Genomic DNA, 20,440 nt, shown 5'->3' with positions numbered 1-20,440 from the left:
GAAATATCTCCTACATTGAAACATTATGATAATAATTGGAATAAAGAATACTTACTCAAAAATTTTTAAAAATTATACTCAAAGTTTGACTCATCTTTTAGCCATATAAATTCAAGTAATAAATATAATTCTTTTAATAACGAAAATAAAATTAATACTACTGCAATTTATAATCAGAAACATACAAGAAAATCTACAATTTGTTACCTACTTTCTTGGTTAAAAAAGACACGGTTCCTTAGCTTAATTTTTTTCTTATTTTTTTTCTTAAGTGGAATGTTAATTGAAATATTACTTGAACAATTTGAACTCAAACCTCTGAAATTTTTGCATACTTAACTTGATTTTTTACTACGATTCCCTCAGTTATACTTGTTAAAATATTTTAATTCACTACTTAATGGTATTTCTAGTAACTTTTTTTTAATATTTTGTTCCGCTTTGGATAATAAATTTTTTTTTAATTAATATACATAAAATTATTTCATAAATTAATTTCTATTAAAAAGCTAGAAAAAAGTATTCATTAAAAAAAATGAATTTTATAAATTTATTATAATTATTCGAATGTGAATAAAATTTTATATGATCAATTGTAAAATAGTATATATCTCCATTATATTTATATAATACATGAATTATTTTTTTTTTTTCATTTCATATGAAAAAATTTCTTCATATAATTTTGTATTTCTTGTAATATAAGCATATTACTTCAATTTTTATTTTTAGTTTAAATTACTTACGTTTCAAAATTTAAGTAAAAATATATTTTGTAACTATATCTATATATCAATGTTATATAATACGTTCACCTTGCTCCAATAAATACAAAAAAACACATTAATTTTTAATACAAAACTAATTATATATTTATCTTAATTTATATATAAATAAACATTTTAGACTAGAATAAGATAAAAAATGGGACACAACCATGGTTCATTTAAAATATAAATTATTACAGGACATCTATGAAATTATATAATATTTTCTACTGTACACTAATTTTAACTCCAATATATATATTCTATATAGTAATATATTTTAATGAATTAATATATATGTTAATCACTAATATTTAATTATTCTGAAACAACAATTTATAATAAAAAATAAAAATTCCTTAAATTTTTAAATTCACAAAAAATTTAAAATCATAATTTCTTATTTAACGTAAAAACATAATATGATATACACAAGTACATTTATAAAATTATTTCATTTATATCTATGTATAAAAAAAAAATATATGTCTAAAGATATAGTTGTTCACATTAATAATCCCCTTAGAGAAGAATGCACACTACTTATAATTCATTTTGTACATTCCTCAACTTAATTTTTTTATATTTTTAATTATTTATTAAGATCTTAATTATCGTTATTATAATTATTATAACTAATAAAATCATAAGTATTCCAAAAAATATTGAACAAATAAAGTGTTCTACTGGAGTAAAATTAAGTTATGGAATAATGGTTAACAGTCCTACAAGAATTGTTTGTAGATTTCTCAAGTAACCTAATCCTTCTAATATAGGGCATCCTATTTTCAATTAGAAAAAAAGAAAAAAAACAGCAACTCCAAATGCATATCTTCTATGTGTTATATTTTTTAAATCTATATCATGAATTTTTCTATTTTATTCTTGAAAGACCTCATAATCATTTTCATTAACTCATGTTTTTTCAAAACGGATATATTTTCTATCTAGCATTTCCTTATCGCTACCCGTAACTTGTGTATAGAATTTCTTCTTATTTAATGATTTATTAGGTTATTCGGTTTTTTATATTCCCCCATTTTTATTATTACATATATCATTCTCTTCACATTCACTATGATTAGGTATATATTCTTTTAATACTACAATATTTGAACACTTACCTTTTTTATAATCGGATAGGGATCTATACGTTCTATTTTTTAAATTGCTACCATGATTATAGCTCTCATCGGAAAATCTGATAAACCTATTCTAAAAAAAGAAAAAAAGTAAATATTTCATATATAATATAATGAATAATTCTATTATAAAAAGTTGTAATAATAAAAAAAAAATCAAAAACAAGATGTATACCGCAAATATATCCTTATATAATATTATCATATAATATTCATAAATGACATAATCAAGTTAAAAGAATAATTGCATAAATTTTAATTAATAACATAGTCTTAAATTTTTTTTCCATGATATACTTCTTTGATATTATTAATATATTCGTAAAAAAAAAAAATTATTATTTCTTCTTAAATAATTAATGAAATGTACATTGCTGTAATAAATTTTGTAATATATATATAAAGAAAAATATATTTATAAACGTATTATAAAATTTTAATTTTAATATTTTTAAAAAATACACTTTATTTAAAATAAAATAATTTAAATTTATTCGTAATTATACTAAGTATATTATTAAATTATTTCATCGAGTGTACTAATTAAATAGTATTTTTACAAATCCTTTTCTTAATAAACTAAGGGATAAAAATTTTATTCCATATTATTTTGAAATATTGAGTTCCCATAAAATATACAACATATAGAATACATACATAGTAGGTTTATCTATTATTAAAATATTAATTACACATTTTATGGATGTTATTCTAATAACAATTAAATATTATAGACATTATATTTCACAAATTATTATTAAAAAAAAATATCATTTATTATAACAATAAAATAATAAAAAAAATTAAATGAAGAAAAATATAATTTTATGTTTTTTAAAATATAACATATGATTCAATTACTCCTTGTATTAATATATTATTTTTTTAGCGTATAATATATTTAAAAAATTAAATTTATTTTATCCTATCTAATATATGATTTAGTATCTATTTTAAAGTCAAATTAAGACTTCTGTTTTATATTCGTACCATAATTTTTAAAAGTTGTAATCTTTGCGTTCAAGTGGTATTACATAATTTTAATGAAAATTATCTATAATCATGTACTAAATTTATTATTATTTTTTTTTTTAACTATATATATTCATAAGTAACAATAATGTAATAAAAAAACGAAAAATAAAATACCTATTGCTATAATAGAACTGTTACGTATATCAATGGATATATATTTTATTTGAATGAAATAAAATATTTGAATATATTATATTAATCTGTAGAATTAACAAGAAATACAAAAATAATTGATCTTTTAATTAAAATGTATATTGAATATATTTTCACATTCCTAGGAATAACTGCTTGTACATAACAATATCATATTCCCTTTTAACTTGAGTATGCTTTTTACAAAGAAATAATCATGAATGAGACATTTTATTTATATAAAAATATTTTTTAAAAGTGTATTTAAGTGTAATAACTAAAAAATATATTAACTTTATGTTTTTGAGTTCATTTATATCTATATAAAATCAATTTTAATAAATAAAAATATTCGAAAAACCATTCCATAACCAAATTTCTGTATTAGATATATTGAATGAAACGAAGCAAACAAATATATAATTTTGTACATACAAATTGTTAAAAATTATCTAAAAAATAATAACCATATTATTTATAAATTATCTATAAAAATATAATTGTTTTTTCTTATTTATTGTGTTTAATAAATTGTAATTATTTTGAAGATGTTATTAATTGTTTCTATAAAATACTTATATTTTCATATATATTTAAAATGTTTTCAAACTTTTACGCACTACATAATTATAGACAATCTTGAAAAATAGAACGCATATATAAATATTTAAATACACTTTAATCTATTATTTCAAAAATAAAATAAATATAGATTGTTTACAGATAAAGAGAATTTTTATATTCATAGATATATAGGACACATTAAAATATATATGATCATTAAAAACAAAACAAAACAATTCCATAATATAATACATTCATATGTTTTTATCTTAAACTAATTACTTTTATTTTTTTATAATAAAAAAAAATTAACAAATTATATAGATTATATATTTTCAATATAATATATATTTAAGTATAATTTCCAAAATGATCTTTAATATCGCAGCCGAATACACTAATAATAAACTAAATTCGTTTAGCTCTTCCTTTAATTTTAAACATTCATAATTTTAATTTAAAAAACTATTAAAATTAATCAATATTTAATATATATATTATATAATTATATACATTTTTTTTTTCTTTTAAACCATGCCTAAAGATCCCCACCTTTTTCAAAAAGGGATTAACAAAAAATATATTCTATAAAACATATTTCATAAAAGATATTTTATATATTATACTTTTACTAATTACAAATATGTATATGTAAATGCAACAAAACAAATTCACATTCTTACATAAATTATAAAATAGGACATATTTATAGTTAATATAAATCTAATATTACATTTTAATAATTACTTTCATAAATAATAATTTTAGACTTCAGCTGTAGAAAAATACGAAGTATCACATATTATATTTATAAATTAACATACTATTTCAATATATGTATGTAAATTATCCTATTATATATTAATTTTATCTCAGAAAAATTTATTTCTCATAAAAACCTACTTACATATAAAAAAATCGAAAATGCGGCATTAAACAGAGATAAGATATTAATGAACACATTTAAAAAACTTAAAATATTTATATTCACAAAAAAAATTAAGACATATTCTTTTACAGTTGAATATATTTATCGGTATATTTATGTAAATTTACCTATAAAATTTATACTGTTTTGAGAATATTTATTAAGAATATCACTAAAAATAATATATATTAGTTCTTATTGGGTATTTCTTTTTAAAAAGAATAATATCACTTACTATTCATTTTACCTTTTTCTGAACTTGATTTTTTCATATTTTTTAACTTTTTTATGATAATAAATAATCCCAAATATTAATGTGAAACCCAATATAACGAACGGTATGAAATATATTAGTATACCAAATAAATGCCATAATACGAGTTTTTCACTAACTGTACTCGATGTTGCATTAAAAGCAGATTTCCAAAAACCTTGGAACTTTGTCAATGGTTCTAAAAAACTTTTCAGAGGACCATTAGCAAAGCTATCTAAATAGGTAGAAACCCCTAATGCACCCCATAACCCCTTATTCTTATCAATCAAACCCCATGATAAATCTATTAAGAGTATGATTAAAAACAGTGAAAAAAATAATAAAGGTAAAGTAAAACGTAATCTGTATTTTTTAAGCATTATTTTTTTGTACATCTTATCAGTAATTGATCTGTTTTTTTTAAGAAAATTCTCATAATCGAGTTCCTTGAATATTTTTTTTTCCAAATGGGAATATTTTTTGGTTTCAAATGTACAAGATTTTTTATTCATATCTTTTTTACGACTTCTTGTTATACTTGGTGAACATCCATTTGACTTATTTACTTTGCTTTGCAACCCTTCCTCACTGTTACATATATCTTTTTTGTTGGTCAAACCAATATTTGGCATTTGTTCTTTTGTAAATATATCCTTTGAATCGATATTATACTTATATCCTTCTAGTAATCGATAATTTCTTGCTTCTAATTCCTTCGCACAATTGCAATAATTATTCAATGGCAAGTCAAACACGCCCTAAAAAAAAATGTAAATATTTTTTATTTAATAGTATAAATAATATAGAGGTAAAAAAAAGGTATTAATAGAGAAAAAAACCAAAAAATATTATGATTTCAAATATCCTTAAATAATATTTGCATACAACATCACTGTTAAAATGAAGCATCCAAGATAATAGGATGAGCTCAACAATATTAAAAAGTAAGAGGGTCTTTGTTTTTTGTTCCATGATACAGATATTTAATATTATAATATAATCAATAAAGAAGAAGTTAATAATAATAGAATATACTTCTAATGATAAAACGAAATATTTAAAATAATAAAAAAAAATTTATTATTTCTGTATAAATATATAATAAAATATATATAACTATAATGTACGTTACATGTTCTATAATCAAAGTTAATTTTTAAAATGCATTATGTAATATTTATCTTAATTTTATTAAAAAAAAAAATAACTTTCTCTGAAATCATATAATTCGATTTAATACATATATATTTAAAATATATAATTTAAATATTCATTGTAGTGTTATAATGATATAATACTTTTATTAACCTTTTTCAGAATAAATTATGAAAATAATATTCGAATACTTATTATATGTAAATATTGAGTTTATACACTATATAGAATGTAGAGAATATAAATATAATATATTCCTCTATATATTAAGAAAATAATTAATAATGTTAAAAATTATAAACAATTAATAATTCTGATTATATAAATTTTTATTTTGAAAACGTTGATTTTTATTAATAAAATATCAATTATTATAATAATACAATAATCATAATAATATAAGAAAAAAAACATATTAATTATATTAATTAGGACAAATGCATTAATTCCTCCTCAAGTAAATATACTTTTTTATAGTATATAATTTCTTTTTAAGATAGAAATTTATGGAACTACTTAATCTATGTAGATATATATATTGTAAGTGCAAACAAGGTGTGATTTCTTATTTTTGCACCTTAATATTTGAAAATCACAATTTTTAATTACGTTTAAGTTATACCTTCCATATAAAAGAAAATTTTTTACATTCATGCACATAGAACTTTAAATTTCTTTTTTTATATATTCTAAAGAAATATAAGAATATTAAAAAAAAAAAATGTTTAAAGGTAAAGCAGATATATAACTGATACAATAAATTTCATTAATTTAAAAATATATCAACTGAAGCAAATTTACTAAAGATATATATATGACACAATATACTTATAGAATTGTGAAATAATAAAAATACATTCAACTAAAATATATGACTTAGTGATTATTCAATTCATAATATTAGAAAGAATAAATTACTTTTTATATATTCTTTTGAAAATACATAATCCCAAAAACATATTTATTAGGGTAACTAGAATAAATGAGCATAAATATATTATTCCCATATATATCTCTTACATATTGTAACCATTAGAAATTTAAATATAAAAAAGTTTTATAAAAAAATATTCCAGTCAAAAAAAATTTCAATTGATATAATTCTTTTTAATAAATACTATCTTTTCAATTAATAATTAAAATCAAAAAGGAAATAGATAAACTTGTAATACTATTTCTAAGTTATAAAAAAAAGAAAAATAAATTTTCTTATACTAAAATTATCATAATTATTTTTTTTAATATATATATATTATTTTCTTTATGTCTTTTATCAAGACACTTAGGTTCTATCTTTTGGAACATTTTTAACACCTCACATTTTTTTTCTCATCTAATGCTTATGTATATAATATGCTTTAATCCATTATAAAAATTTATAATAATCTATACACAAAAATTACAAAATATATTATGAAAAATAAGTGCACTATATAATAAAATACTGCTAAATATTTACTTACAAATATTGTTATTTTTAGAAACATTTATTGAACCTAAGTATTTTTTGATCTATTTATTTTAAAAAACAATTAGTTATTCATCTAGATTATTTACATTCTCTAAATAAAGAGACCATATATAAATATATTAATTTACAGGAAAATATTTAATTTTTCCCTTATATATATGTCATATGTTTTTATTGTTTATAATATAACAATAGTGTTTAAATACTTTTCTAATTATATCATTTTTATGTTTATTTAATAATATTATTAATGCTTAATACATACATATAAAAGAAGATAAATATAATATTAAATTACAATTTCCATAACATTATTTCATGTTTATGAAAATCGTATATTCTAACATATTAATAAATAATGCGTTCATTTAAATAAGCAATTTTTATAGAATTTATTGTATTACTTACTTGGTTTTAACCGTAACTTAAATGAATCTATTTTTTTGTTGTTCAACAAAGGTAAAATTCCCGAAAATCCCCCCTTTTTTATATTTTTAACACATTTTATATTCGCTTTAATTTTAATAAATTTTTATTTTTCAATTAATATATATAATATGCTTATATATCGTGAAAAATATTATTTATTATTTAATATCCATATAAATGTACGTGTTATATAAAAAGGAAATATTTTTTGTACATAAATGGAAAACGTTAAAAATGAATATAATAGTAATAAAAATAATATGCCTAGGTTCTAACACATGAACAGCTTAAAACATACTAATGAACTAAATGAACATGTAGAATCTCAATGACACATAATTTATGTCAAATACTCATTCGATGATAGCGTGTCATTGGTACAAGAACTTTCTGAACTACTACATTTCAATATATTTGTTTATATCCTTTAATAACATTAACATATATTGTAGTATTTTTAATATTATTTATCTAAAAATATAAATATTCTATTCAAATATTTCAAGCACATCTTTACAAATATCCAATCTCCTCAGACAACGCATTAACATCGTAATAGTGCTGCATTGAAAAATATGTAATATTTTCTAATAATAGCTTATGCTATTTTAATTTTCCTATTCTCTTCAATAAAAAACAAATATAATGATTTCGAAATATTCAGATAAAAAAAATGATTAATAAACTAGCTTGAATTCTGAAAATAATCTAAAATAATCACGTAACAACAGGTGTTATATAACATGTTATATTGTAGTAAATTCTTATTTATAAATGTTCAATAATAAGGATAGTTCCGCATATAACATAAAGTAATAAAAAACTTAAAGAAAGTGTTATTTTAGAAAATACCAAAAAAAAAAAGATTATAACAACTTTTTTTAATATTAATATTGTAGAAGCAGTACCGTATAAATGAGTATAAATCTAATAGAACGACAAAATTTTAGCGTAATAAGATTCGTTTGAACAAGTTTACAAACGTAAAAGAAAAAAATATAGGAAATCAAAAAAAAAATATTTATGAAAAGTTATATTTTATAAAGTAGATACATATAAATTGTGAAAAATCGTCAATTCTAATTTGATATACTGTACCTATATTATCATTTAATACACCCATTCACAAAAAGCGTATTACTTTTTATAAGCAACTCATCCATATTATATGTATAAATGGAAATCTAAGAGAAAAGACGAATTAATAATTATAAAATATGAACGTTAATAATAGCTGTAACACACTTACAGATTAATCATTAAATTAACTAACTTTTCTTAATAATAAATATAACTTGTCCTTTTATATATAATTGAACTTAAGTAATAACATTTGTACTTATTTAATTAAATAGTGTGAATGTAATAAATTATTGAACACCAATTTTAAATTATCTTTGTTAAAATCATAGAATTTTATATTAAATGAATTGAAAATATTGCAATTATATGTAAATCAAAAGGAGTAAACATATTATTTAAAACATAATTATATTATCAAATATTTTACATTAAGAAAACAAAGACAAATAAAATTTATTTCATATTTGTTGAAATCATATATATATATATATAAGTTACTTTTATAGAGTGTTTCGATTCTATATTTATATCTACAACTAAAATAATATATGTAAAATTAAAATATATCATAAAATAAATTTTTTCATATACATTATTTTTAAGGATGTATTCATTATTAGAGGGTATTAATTATTATATATATGTATGTCATATAATATGAACTATAAATTTTAATACGTAAATTCTATTTATAGTAATATATATCACAGTTACTGCGTTGTTCTTTTATACATAATTAATAAGAAAAAAATATGTTATATTATTTAAAGTTACTAAAAAATGTAACATTGTATTAGCTGCATATATATTTCATCTTCATCCTCTACTTCATCATATATATCCATTGATATTCTCTTAGTATAATTTATGTGAAATATTTACCTATCATTATATATATTTTATTGTTAAATATTTTTTAAATAAATAATATATTCGTGCCATTATGAAGGAATATTTAATAACTAATATGAATATTTATTAATTTTTTCATTGCTTTTAATTAAATGTAAACGGTGAACTCCATTAATATAAATTAAATTTGTTCATATATTACAACAAAATAATGAGAAATATATTTAAAAAAAAATTTTCTATATATATATTTATAAAACAATAAAAATACAAAATATACATATATTTATAAGATAATAAAAAATAAAATAAAGAAGAAAAAAAAAAAATATTGTTATATAAATATTTAAAGCAATTAACTTGAATTTCTTCCAGTAGGTTCTCATATATTTAAGAAAATAATATATTGTTTTATGTGACCTTATATACATCTAATATCATATGTTATTTATGTAGTATGCGTATCACACATATAATATATTCAAACATAAAGATTTAAAAATATAATTTCTAGAAAAAAAATAAAATATTTTTACGTATATTCCCACATGTAGGCTTATTAATCAAAATATATTTAAAATAAATGAGATATAAAGTAAGGAAATAAAACAAAAAAATATATAAAACAAAAAATTTGTATAAATATAAATTCGGAAATTAGAAATGAATAAAATCTATTATCCTTTAATGTAATAGACTCATTAAACATTAACATAATAACTTAATTTTGTATGGGAAGTAATTATTTACAAAAATTTATAATTAATATGCATTTATTTATTAACGTACTCACTATTCTATAACTCTTGTGTACTAGTTTCAAAAGAAAAATTAAAATTAGTAACTGTATTTTTAAATTATGGTTCATTAACCTATGATATTCTCAATACATTTAAAATTTTATGTAATTCCATATAGTGACTCATATATTAAAATGTATTATAAAATAATATATTAACTTTTTCATTTTTTATGGTAAAACATATTTGTCATTGTTGTTTAAATGATATTCTCATATAGTTATGCAAAATAAAAACAAAAAATAAAGGTTATTTTTTTGATATATTCATTAGAATATATCTCTAAATAATTGCAAAAACAAAATTAGGGGGTTCAATATTTTTTATATAATTTAATATAGTATAATAATTCATTTACATGGAAATATAATATTATTATTATTATTCATTAAAAAATTATAATATAATTTACTACTTTTTTAAATGTATAGAATAATTAATTTTGTTAAAAAAATATCCAGAAAATTATACTTATTTCGAATAAATAGATGACTTTTCTTTCATTATTTAATATATCTAAATATTCATTTTATTAATTAAAATATTGCCAATATGAATTCATTCATAAATAAAAGAAGTAATACGCATGTACAGAATATATATATATGAAATATATTACTCTATTTTAAAATTTCTTAATGGAATTATATATATACCTCAAATAGTTCAATTTTAGATAAGTGATATATATATATATATATATTAGGTGTCAGTTACAATTTAATTATGTGGTTTCTAGTATCATAGCGAAAATTTAGTATAATTTATATATTATCAATTCTCATCTTTAGATACATAGTAAATACGTAAAAGCATTAACAAAATAATTATGGAAAAATTATAACTAATATTAAAAATAAATAACAAAAATAATATAATAAAAAAAAAACATACTAACAGTATTAATAATTATTTGTTTTTTAGATTATATATTTTCGGACAAACATAATAATACGGTGTATTATTTGTATTAATACATACAATTTTATTTATATTTTTTGGTCTTCATTAAAAAAAAAGGAAAAAATACAGTATATTAATACTGTTTTCTTTGATAATAAATTATATATTACATGATGCATCTTATATGTAGGTTTATATTGTTAGCAACTTGACTTTCTCTTCATATAGAAAACATGAAATTGTTCATAAAAATATTTACTTAACATTTATTAAATATTAAAATAAGTTTAGGTATATATCTAGTTTTTATATATTTAAGGTTAATGAATATATGTAGATTATAAAAAAAAATAGTAATGCATTCATTATTAAATATATCATATAAAAAGTCTTATGTAGATGATAATTTTATAATTTCTTTTAGTTAAGAAATATTAATTTAAATTACGTTATTGAAAAACAAAAAGACATAAATTTTTTATTTTTCTTTCAGATTGTTATTTGCAACCCACAATAATATTATAGTCATGGAAAAATGTTTTAACTCGGTAATATTCATTATTTTTTAAGATGCATAATTTTAATTATAAATTGCATATATATTATAAAATTATAACATATCTACTATAAAAAATAATTCCTATATAATTCATAATGATTCTAAATATAGTACCCAGTTGTTCAGGGTTTTACAGCAATAAATTTGTATTTACAACAAGAATTTAAACAAGTTGGTGCTAATATTATATCTCAAGTCTCTTCTTTAAAAAGTGAAAATAAAAAAGAAAAATTTAGAGAAAAATGCAAGAATCTGGCTGATTATTTAATTAATTCGAAAGATCCATATAGGCATTATCAAGAATATATTTGGAAAGGAGCATTAAGAACATGGTATAGTAAGTACTTTACAGGGATAACACAACATGGTGGATGTTTTATGATCTTTAACAATGAAGAAAAAGAACTTTTAGAATTATTCTATGATGCAGATGATTTCTGCGAAAAAAAAGAAGAATATATGGAAATACTAAATAATTATAAAACAAATAATAGTAATATATATAATTGCAATGGTGATGCGAATTGTATAAATGAATTTACGGAATATAATGTGTGGATTAAAGGCAGGGAGGATCATTTTAATAATAAGAAGGGTCTCTTACATTCCAAATGCAAAAACAAAATAGCTTTATCCCAATATCCAACAAACAATTGTGGCATAATGAATTCTCAAACATTTAAAACAATTAATAACTTCATATATTCTGATATGAATATACCTGAAGAAAAAGTTAAAGCTCCAGAAAAATCACAAAGAGATAATAAAGATCCAGAAAATTCTATACCTCAAAATCAAACTTTATCACCAGTGGAAAATTTTCCAAGTGTGCAACATTCACCTACAGAGATACCCCCTCAACAAGGAGCATCTGAGCAATCAGTTAACCAAGATAAAACGAAAGAAAATGTAGTAGCAGCATCTTCAGAATTTGAATCATCAGAGCAAACTACAGATTCTAAATCTCTCCATACACAACAAGAAGACTCTATATTGCCACCGTCAATTCCTAATGATTCTGGAGCATTTTCTAATCCTGAAATTATTTCTCCATCTACTGATTCATTAAGTTTTACCTCACTTTCTCCAGCTCCTTCTACTCATCCTATATCTTCAGGTACCACTAATGCTATTTATTTTTCTAATTTCAAAATAAATACATGTATTAATATATATATATTTAAAAATATATTACAGATAAAGTGGTAAAGAAGCCTAACAATTATATATCATCTATTTTAATAAGTATTCTTACTATCGTTTTATTTTCTTTTTTTATTAAAGTAAAATAAAAATATAAACTAAATATATAATAAACATTTGATTACCATAATAATTTATTATATAAATCTTTTTTTTTTTTTTTTCTTTGTAGTTCTTATTAATGGTGATGTTTAAAAAAAAAAAAAAGATAAAAAGAAAACAAATAAAATTCCTGAAATTGCTAGTACCTTCATTTTCTAACAAAAAAAATAAGCTTGTAAAAGATGAGCATTTAGGATACTCAATAGATGAAGATAAAGAAATCATAAAAAAAATAAAAATAAATGAACTTACAAATAATGTAAACGTGTCAAAGCGAAAAAAAGACAGATCAAAAACCATAATAGAAGTACATATCGAAGTACTAGAAAAATGTATAAATGAAGATTTGGAAAACAACAAAGAAGAATTATTAGAAATATGTATAGATGCGTTAGTAAAAAAGGATTATAGAACCTGTGCTAATTTAACGGATGATCATCTAATAACAGAAAATATTCTAAATAACAACGATATAAAAAACCTCAATATTCTATGGAATAAATGGATAGAAAAACATAGAAATGCTTCTGAAATATTAAAAAAAGAGCATTGGTTTCATAATTTGAAGAATGAATGGAAGCAAGAACTAGCTTATATACATGAAATGGAAGAAATAAAAAAGAAATCTGGAGAAAAACCCAAAGTTCCATTTTTTGAAATAGAAAAAAATCTATGGAAACAGTGGATATCAAAAAATGGTACTATTATAGAACAGTATTTGGAACAGGATTGGTTTAAGGGATTAGCAGAGCAGTTGCAGAATATGTCAGAAGAATATGAAAACGAAGATAATAAAAATTATTTATCACCACTAAATATAGAAGAATTTCAGCAAAAAGGAAATTATGAAGAATTATATAAATATATAAAAAAAAAATTATTAACAAATTTGTGTGTTCTCGCGCTTATGACGGTATTAGAAGAATGTAAAAAAGAGGTGTACTTTGAAAATAGGGAATCATTTTTGGATATATCCATAAATGAATGGAAGACACAAAAATATTTAGGTAACAAACAAGAAATTACAGAAAATACAATTGAATATATTAACAGTGATATAGAAAATAAAAGAAATAAGGAATTCCATACTCATATAAGGAAGGACAGTTTCAGAAATGAGATAGAAGATTGGATAGGAGAAGATGACTTATATGCCCGTTCTATAGTTAATAATGGGACAGTAGAAAAATCCATTGATATAGCAGAAAAACACATTTCATAAATTCATACTAATACAACCAAAATATAGTTAGATTATATTTAAGATAAGGTGCTGCTAAAAATAAAGGTTATTTGAATTTTTTAGTGCATGTAAGAAATAAAGAAGAGGAATGTAAAGTAACAAGTAATAAAAAAGAAAAAGGCAAGAATGAAATATGAAGTTTGAAACTTCGATACTTAAAATATATTACTATTACGTATGCAATTTTTTCTTTATAAAAAAATATCCATTAGAATATTATATTAATACTCTATTCAATAAAATTCGTAAGATGATATTATATACATCAAAAAAAAAAATATATATATAAATATTGACATTTTCCAAAATATTAAACATAGAAAAAATTAACATTTTGAATAATAAAAATGAGCAAAATAAATAAATTTTAATACTATTTTTGAATTAATATAATATTATCACATAAATTTATATAATTATATTTTATTCCATTAAAAATTACTGTACAATATTTTTCAATTTTGAAAAGATAATTATTATGTAATCTACAAGTATTCGTATTATTTGGAAATTAATGATTTAACTGATATAGTAAATTTGTTCATTAAAAAAAAAAAGATTTTAAAATATATGAAAAGGTAATTATATTCCACATATAATTTATCTTATACAAAAGTAAACTATATATTCTATAAAACACTGTTAATTCCTATGCCCTAATAAATGTTCACATATTAATAGTTCTTATTTATTATAAATTTATAATACTTTAACTGTTATATATATAATAATTTTTTTCTTGAGTTATTTATATATATGCAAAATGAAAAAATCATATATAAAAATTCATTCTCTTAATAAAGAATTTAATTTTTTTTCTCAACAATATTGTGACTTTAATAAAAAATGTTCATGCATATTTATGTACGTTAGTATTATTAAAGTATTTATTTTTTTGTTTTTATAAGTTTTATTATAATAAATTTTAAATATCAATGAAATTATTAAAATGACAAAAATGTGATAATAATGAAATTATTCAGGATACATAATTTTTTATATTAACCTTATTATTCACTTTTAAAAAAAGATATAAACCGATAATTAAAAATTATTCTTATTGTGTTATTGTCCTTTTTTTTTATAAATTATAATTTATAAATATTTTTATAATATCAAAGATATAAAATATAATTATAAAAAAGTATATAAGTTAAACAGTACTAAATTGATAAGTTTCAACACTTTTCTAAAATGAAATACAGATGAAACAGAATAAAATTATTTCATAGGAATTTCAAAAAATATCATATATTTTTATTTTTTTCCTTTCAATTAAATATCTATTTTTATTATATTAATAAAAAAATTTGGACACTACCTTTTTGAGTTTTGAAAAGAATATATAATTCTAACTTTCAATTTTTTTCTCTTTTGATTTTTGTAATTATAGAATAATATTTTTTTTTTTAATATTTAGTTAATAATATTTTTTCTTCTTATATTTTTTTTTATTATTTTATAAATTATATATATATTTATTTATTTATAACATAAACCAATAGTAGATCTATTTGTTAAAATGTTTAATCCATTTTGATACATAATAATTTTTTACTTTTATCATATTCCATAAAGAATTAGTAAATTGTATATTTTTATTTACTAGTTGTATTGAGTAAAAGCTATAATAACAGCATTCTGCTTATTTTTTAAACATTATAATTAATGCAGTAATAATATTAATAAAAAAAAATATGTTTCTGAATGAATTATAAGCATGACGATCAAATAACACAATTTTAACTGAAATATAAATACTTATTTTTAATATAATATCCTCATATTATATAAAACATATATATTATAGTATATCAATAATATTTTGTTAAGGAAACAATTGTTTTTACTTACTAATAATATTAACATTATTCATATTTCAAAAAATATTTAAAAAATTTAAATGAACTTAAAATTCTTATTTTATATTACAAATAATGAATATATAGTTCTTTTAAAGTATATTATTTTAATATATATGTCACCTTTCAAAAAATACTTTTATTTTTTATAATGTAATATTTATATCAATTATATATTTCATTAATATTGTGTATAAATTACAGGGATATTAATACGTATGTTTTCTTATATTTCTTATATTTGATATGTGAACTTAATAAATTATTTAATTTAACTATAATCATATAAACATATTGCAAGTACATTAAAAATATATTAAATATTTTAAAAAAATATTAACATACATGGACTTACGAACATAGTTATGATTTTATATAAAAGTCGAATAACAAAACTGTAATGTGTTAAAATATATAATGCACTTTGATAAATATTATACTTTATTAAGTTAAACGATGATGTAAAAATTAAAAAAGCAAGTTTTAATATTATAAATAAAAAAATGATATAAGAGCAAAAGAATATCCACTACAAAATAACGTTAACTAGTATTTATTTTAGCAATTATAAAGCTTATTGTACTATTTAAAATTATACATAATTTATGAAGAAAAAACAAATCATTACATATATGAAATAATAACAAAAACATATTTTTCTTTTATTTCATTTTTTAGTTTTTTTTTAAATATATTTGATTATATGTTAAATATATTAATTCAGTTAAGATATAACTTATAATTTGTATATCATACTAAACGTACATAATCGTAAAATAATTTAGAACAATAATATATACATAAAAAAAAAATAATAATAATAATAATTTAATACTATTTTCTAAATACATTGAATTAAATGATATAATATGTTAGAACACATATGAAATATAATATCATTAATAAAATATAAGTGACATATACATAATTGAAAAATATTATGATATTAACCTTCGCAACTGTTTTATTATATATTGAAATATAAACACATTCTATAAACAATATTGCTAATAACTTGTATGCTCTGTAGATTATTATGATAAATATTGATTGAAATATTAATTTATATTTTTGTTAAGCTACATGTACAAATGATTTCAATAATAAATTTTACTAAAGCAATTAAGATAAATATTATATTATTTTGCTTTTTATTTTTAATACATAATAATAATTATTCTATAGTATAAACATATTTACTTTTTCTGCGTACATTTATATATCGAATATAAATATATATATTATCCCATTATGATGGTTCTAAAGAAGAAAGTAAAACTTTATCTTCTGTATATAATACAATGAAGAGAATTAGCAGATTATTTTAAAATTATACGATATATTGCATTCATGGAATATTATATTTATAATTAAATTAAATTTTTTGAGGATGTATATTTTTCATTTAACAAATAAATGCCTATTTTCATATACTATACTTCTTTTTAGCTAAATGTTGTCTTTTATTTAGTTAAATTTAAATTTTAGTAATATTCATGAAGTTCAGTTTCTTAACCAATACATATGTTATTAAAACCTATTACAAATATTAATTTAAATATTATGAAAGTTATTACCTTAACAATAAAAAAAAAAAAAAATAAAATAAATGAGAAAATACTATATCTTATAAATAGTTAATATTTATCTATTTATAATATTTTAAAAGGCAAAAAAGGATTTCTGAAAAAATATTTAATTATAATAGGAAATTTATTTGAGAATATACTAAAATTAATTTATTTTTTTGTATAATATATCAGTACAATTATATAAGTCTCATACGAATAAAAAAACAGAAAACCGAATTTTTCTCTATATTTTTTTTTATTTACAATAAAATAACCCTGTTTTTACAATTATTATTTTATCAATTAAAAGCGTTTATCTTATATTTTGCTAACTATTCTACTTATTGTAATGTTAATAAAAAGTAAAGGGGAAATTTTTCCTAAGTAATTTTTGTTTTTAAAATCTATATATGAAGAAAAGGAAAATACTACATATTAATATATTATATATATTTTTTCATTTATATAAATATTAAAATGATACTAATTTAATTTTTATTCCTTAATTCACGTATACCTGTATACAATGGCAACTCACACTACAGAAGAAAACGTAAAATTTATTTTTGTTTTTTAATTATTATATATATTATTTTATCCAAGGTTTTGTTGTTCTAGAAATGATAGATAAATCTATTTAATGAAAATTTTGTTTTGTGCATTTTTATATTATTATTTTATATTTTTTATTTTTAGGAGAATACCGTGAAATTATATGTTAAATATAAAAGTGAATTTGAAACAGTTATCCAAGATATTCACAATAGAGAGAGTGGAGAAAATCCTGGAAGGAAATGTGGAAAAATGTTTAAAGAATATCCTGATTTTACTACACCATGCCAAAATGTTGGTAGATATTTAATTGAAATAAAGGATAAGTATAAATCCAATAGCTTGAAACGTTGTAAATACTTAAATTATAGGATAAATTCAGATGATAGTTATAATAAGAAAACTGAATGGTTTCAGAGATATAGAGATTTTTCGTCCCAAAAAGAAAACATATGCACAGACGAAATAAAAATTATTCATCAAGATGTTTTAAATAAACTTAAACAATTATACAGTTATTATGAGAATTTTAATAAATATGAAGGTAAAAAAAGTGATTCTGATGGTACAATTTGCAATAATATTGAAGAATGTTATAACTTTTATAATGATAATTACAAACAATGTCAAAAAAAAAGGAATGACGCTTTTTGTGAGGAGTTAATCAATTTCAAAAAAGCATATGATGATAAAATGAATAAATTATCTCCATGCAATGATTTACCAAAAACATTACCACAAATAGAACAAACTTCAACAATAATATTACCAACTACAAAAGAAGATGACGTATTTGTTCCCATTTTAACAACAGCTATCGTATTACTAATGTCTTTCACTATATTTTTTTTATATAAGGTTAATAAGAATTATACTTAAAATTAATAATAATTTAACACATATAGAATAATTTATTTTCACAAAAATTATAACAATATAAAAATTATAATTTAAATAAATATATATGTATTTTGATGTAGTTTACTCCACTGAAATCGTGGATATATAGTCGTTTACAAAGGAAAAAAATTATTAAACATAACAAATTTCAAGAAGAATTCAGTGAATCCCTACAAAACCTTCATGAAGAAGTAAATAGAAATTATGAAGGAAGTTCTCATAATATATCCTATCAACCTCAAGGACACACTTGATGCAAAATTAACCGTTTATATTATTTTCATTAAAAAATAAAATACTTAGTGATATATATGTTACACTTAAGTACAAATTCATTAAAAAGCAATGTAAACGATAAATAAAGAAATGAATATATGTCTATAAAAATTATTCAAAAAAAAAGATAAAATAAATACGATGCTATTTTTAAAATTAGTAGTAGAAAATTCCATTTAAACGAGATTCCCCTTAGAATGAAATATAAATAATTTTAAAACCTAAGCATATAACACAAGATGATAAAGAAAAAGTGGATATCCTTATATAACAATATGAGGTAGCGTTTATTTTCTTAGTATTACAGAAGAAAAAACAACATTAGAAACAACACCAATAATAATATTATATAAATAAAAAAATTTAAAACCTTGGAATAAAAACATTAATGAAAATATAAAGTATATATCTACTTTTTCTTTATAACTTTATTCAAAATTTTTATTATTTGTCCACTTTCAATTTAATATTACTAAAAATGTTACACATTATGTAACAGTTTTAACGTTTTTTTCTTCTATTGATATATATTATATATGATATTGTTGACAGGGTATTTATGACTGGCGCTAAGGTAGATGAATTCTAATTTTAATTGAATTCAAATGGGAAAAATCCTAACCATTATTTTATAATTCATAAGTAAGGTCTGCTTTAG

The 20,440-nt window shown here is 19.1% G+C and overlaps 3 protein-coding genes across 3 annotated transcripts; 2 read left to right on the top strand and 1 right to left on the bottom strand.

Moving 5' to 3' along the window:
- Window positions 1–4,811: 4,811 nt before the first annotated feature.
- MKS88_000802 (uncharacterized protein) lies at window positions 4,812–5,793 on the bottom strand (the record flags this gene model as incomplete). Its single annotated transcript, XM_067219344.1, has 2 exons — window positions 4,812–5,579; window positions 5,707–5,793. The coding sequence occupies 2 exons, from the start codon at window positions 5,791–5,793 to the stop codon at window positions 4,812–4,814; spliced, it is 855 nt and encodes a 284-aa protein (XP_067075583.1).
- Window positions 5,794–12,041: 6,248 nt separating this feature from the next.
- Window positions 12,042–14,600, top strand: MKS88_000801 (uncharacterized protein; the record flags this gene model as incomplete). The annotated part of the gene is made up of 4 exons (XM_067219333.1): window positions 12,042–12,062; window positions 12,185–13,190; window positions 13,271–13,356; window positions 13,449–14,600. 4 exons carry the CDS (start codon window positions 12,042–12,044, stop codon window positions 14,598–14,600), a joined length of 2,265 nt encoding a protein of 754 aa, XP_067075582.1.
- A 3,980-nt stretch (window positions 14,601–18,580) lies between these two features.
- On the top strand, window positions 18,581–19,760 carry MKS88_000800 (uncharacterized protein; the record flags this gene model as incomplete). The annotated part of the gene is made up of 3 exons (XM_067219322.1): window positions 18,581–18,607; window positions 18,751–19,464; window positions 19,587–19,760. 3 exons carry the CDS (start codon window positions 18,581–18,583, stop codon window positions 19,758–19,760), a joined length of 915 nt encoding a protein of 304 aa, XP_067075581.1.
- Window positions 19,761–20,440: the final 680 nt, after the last annotated feature.

This window comes from Plasmodium brasilianum, chromosome 2 (assembly GCF_023973825.1).
Source record: "Plasmodium brasilianum strain Bolivian I chromosome 2, whole genome shotgun sequence".
In the NCBI taxonomy this organism is placed as follows: Eukaryota; Apicomplexa; class Aconoidasida; order Haemosporida; family Plasmodiidae; genus Plasmodium; species Plasmodium brasilianum.
This window is presented reverse-complemented; position numbering and strand designations above follow the sequence as displayed.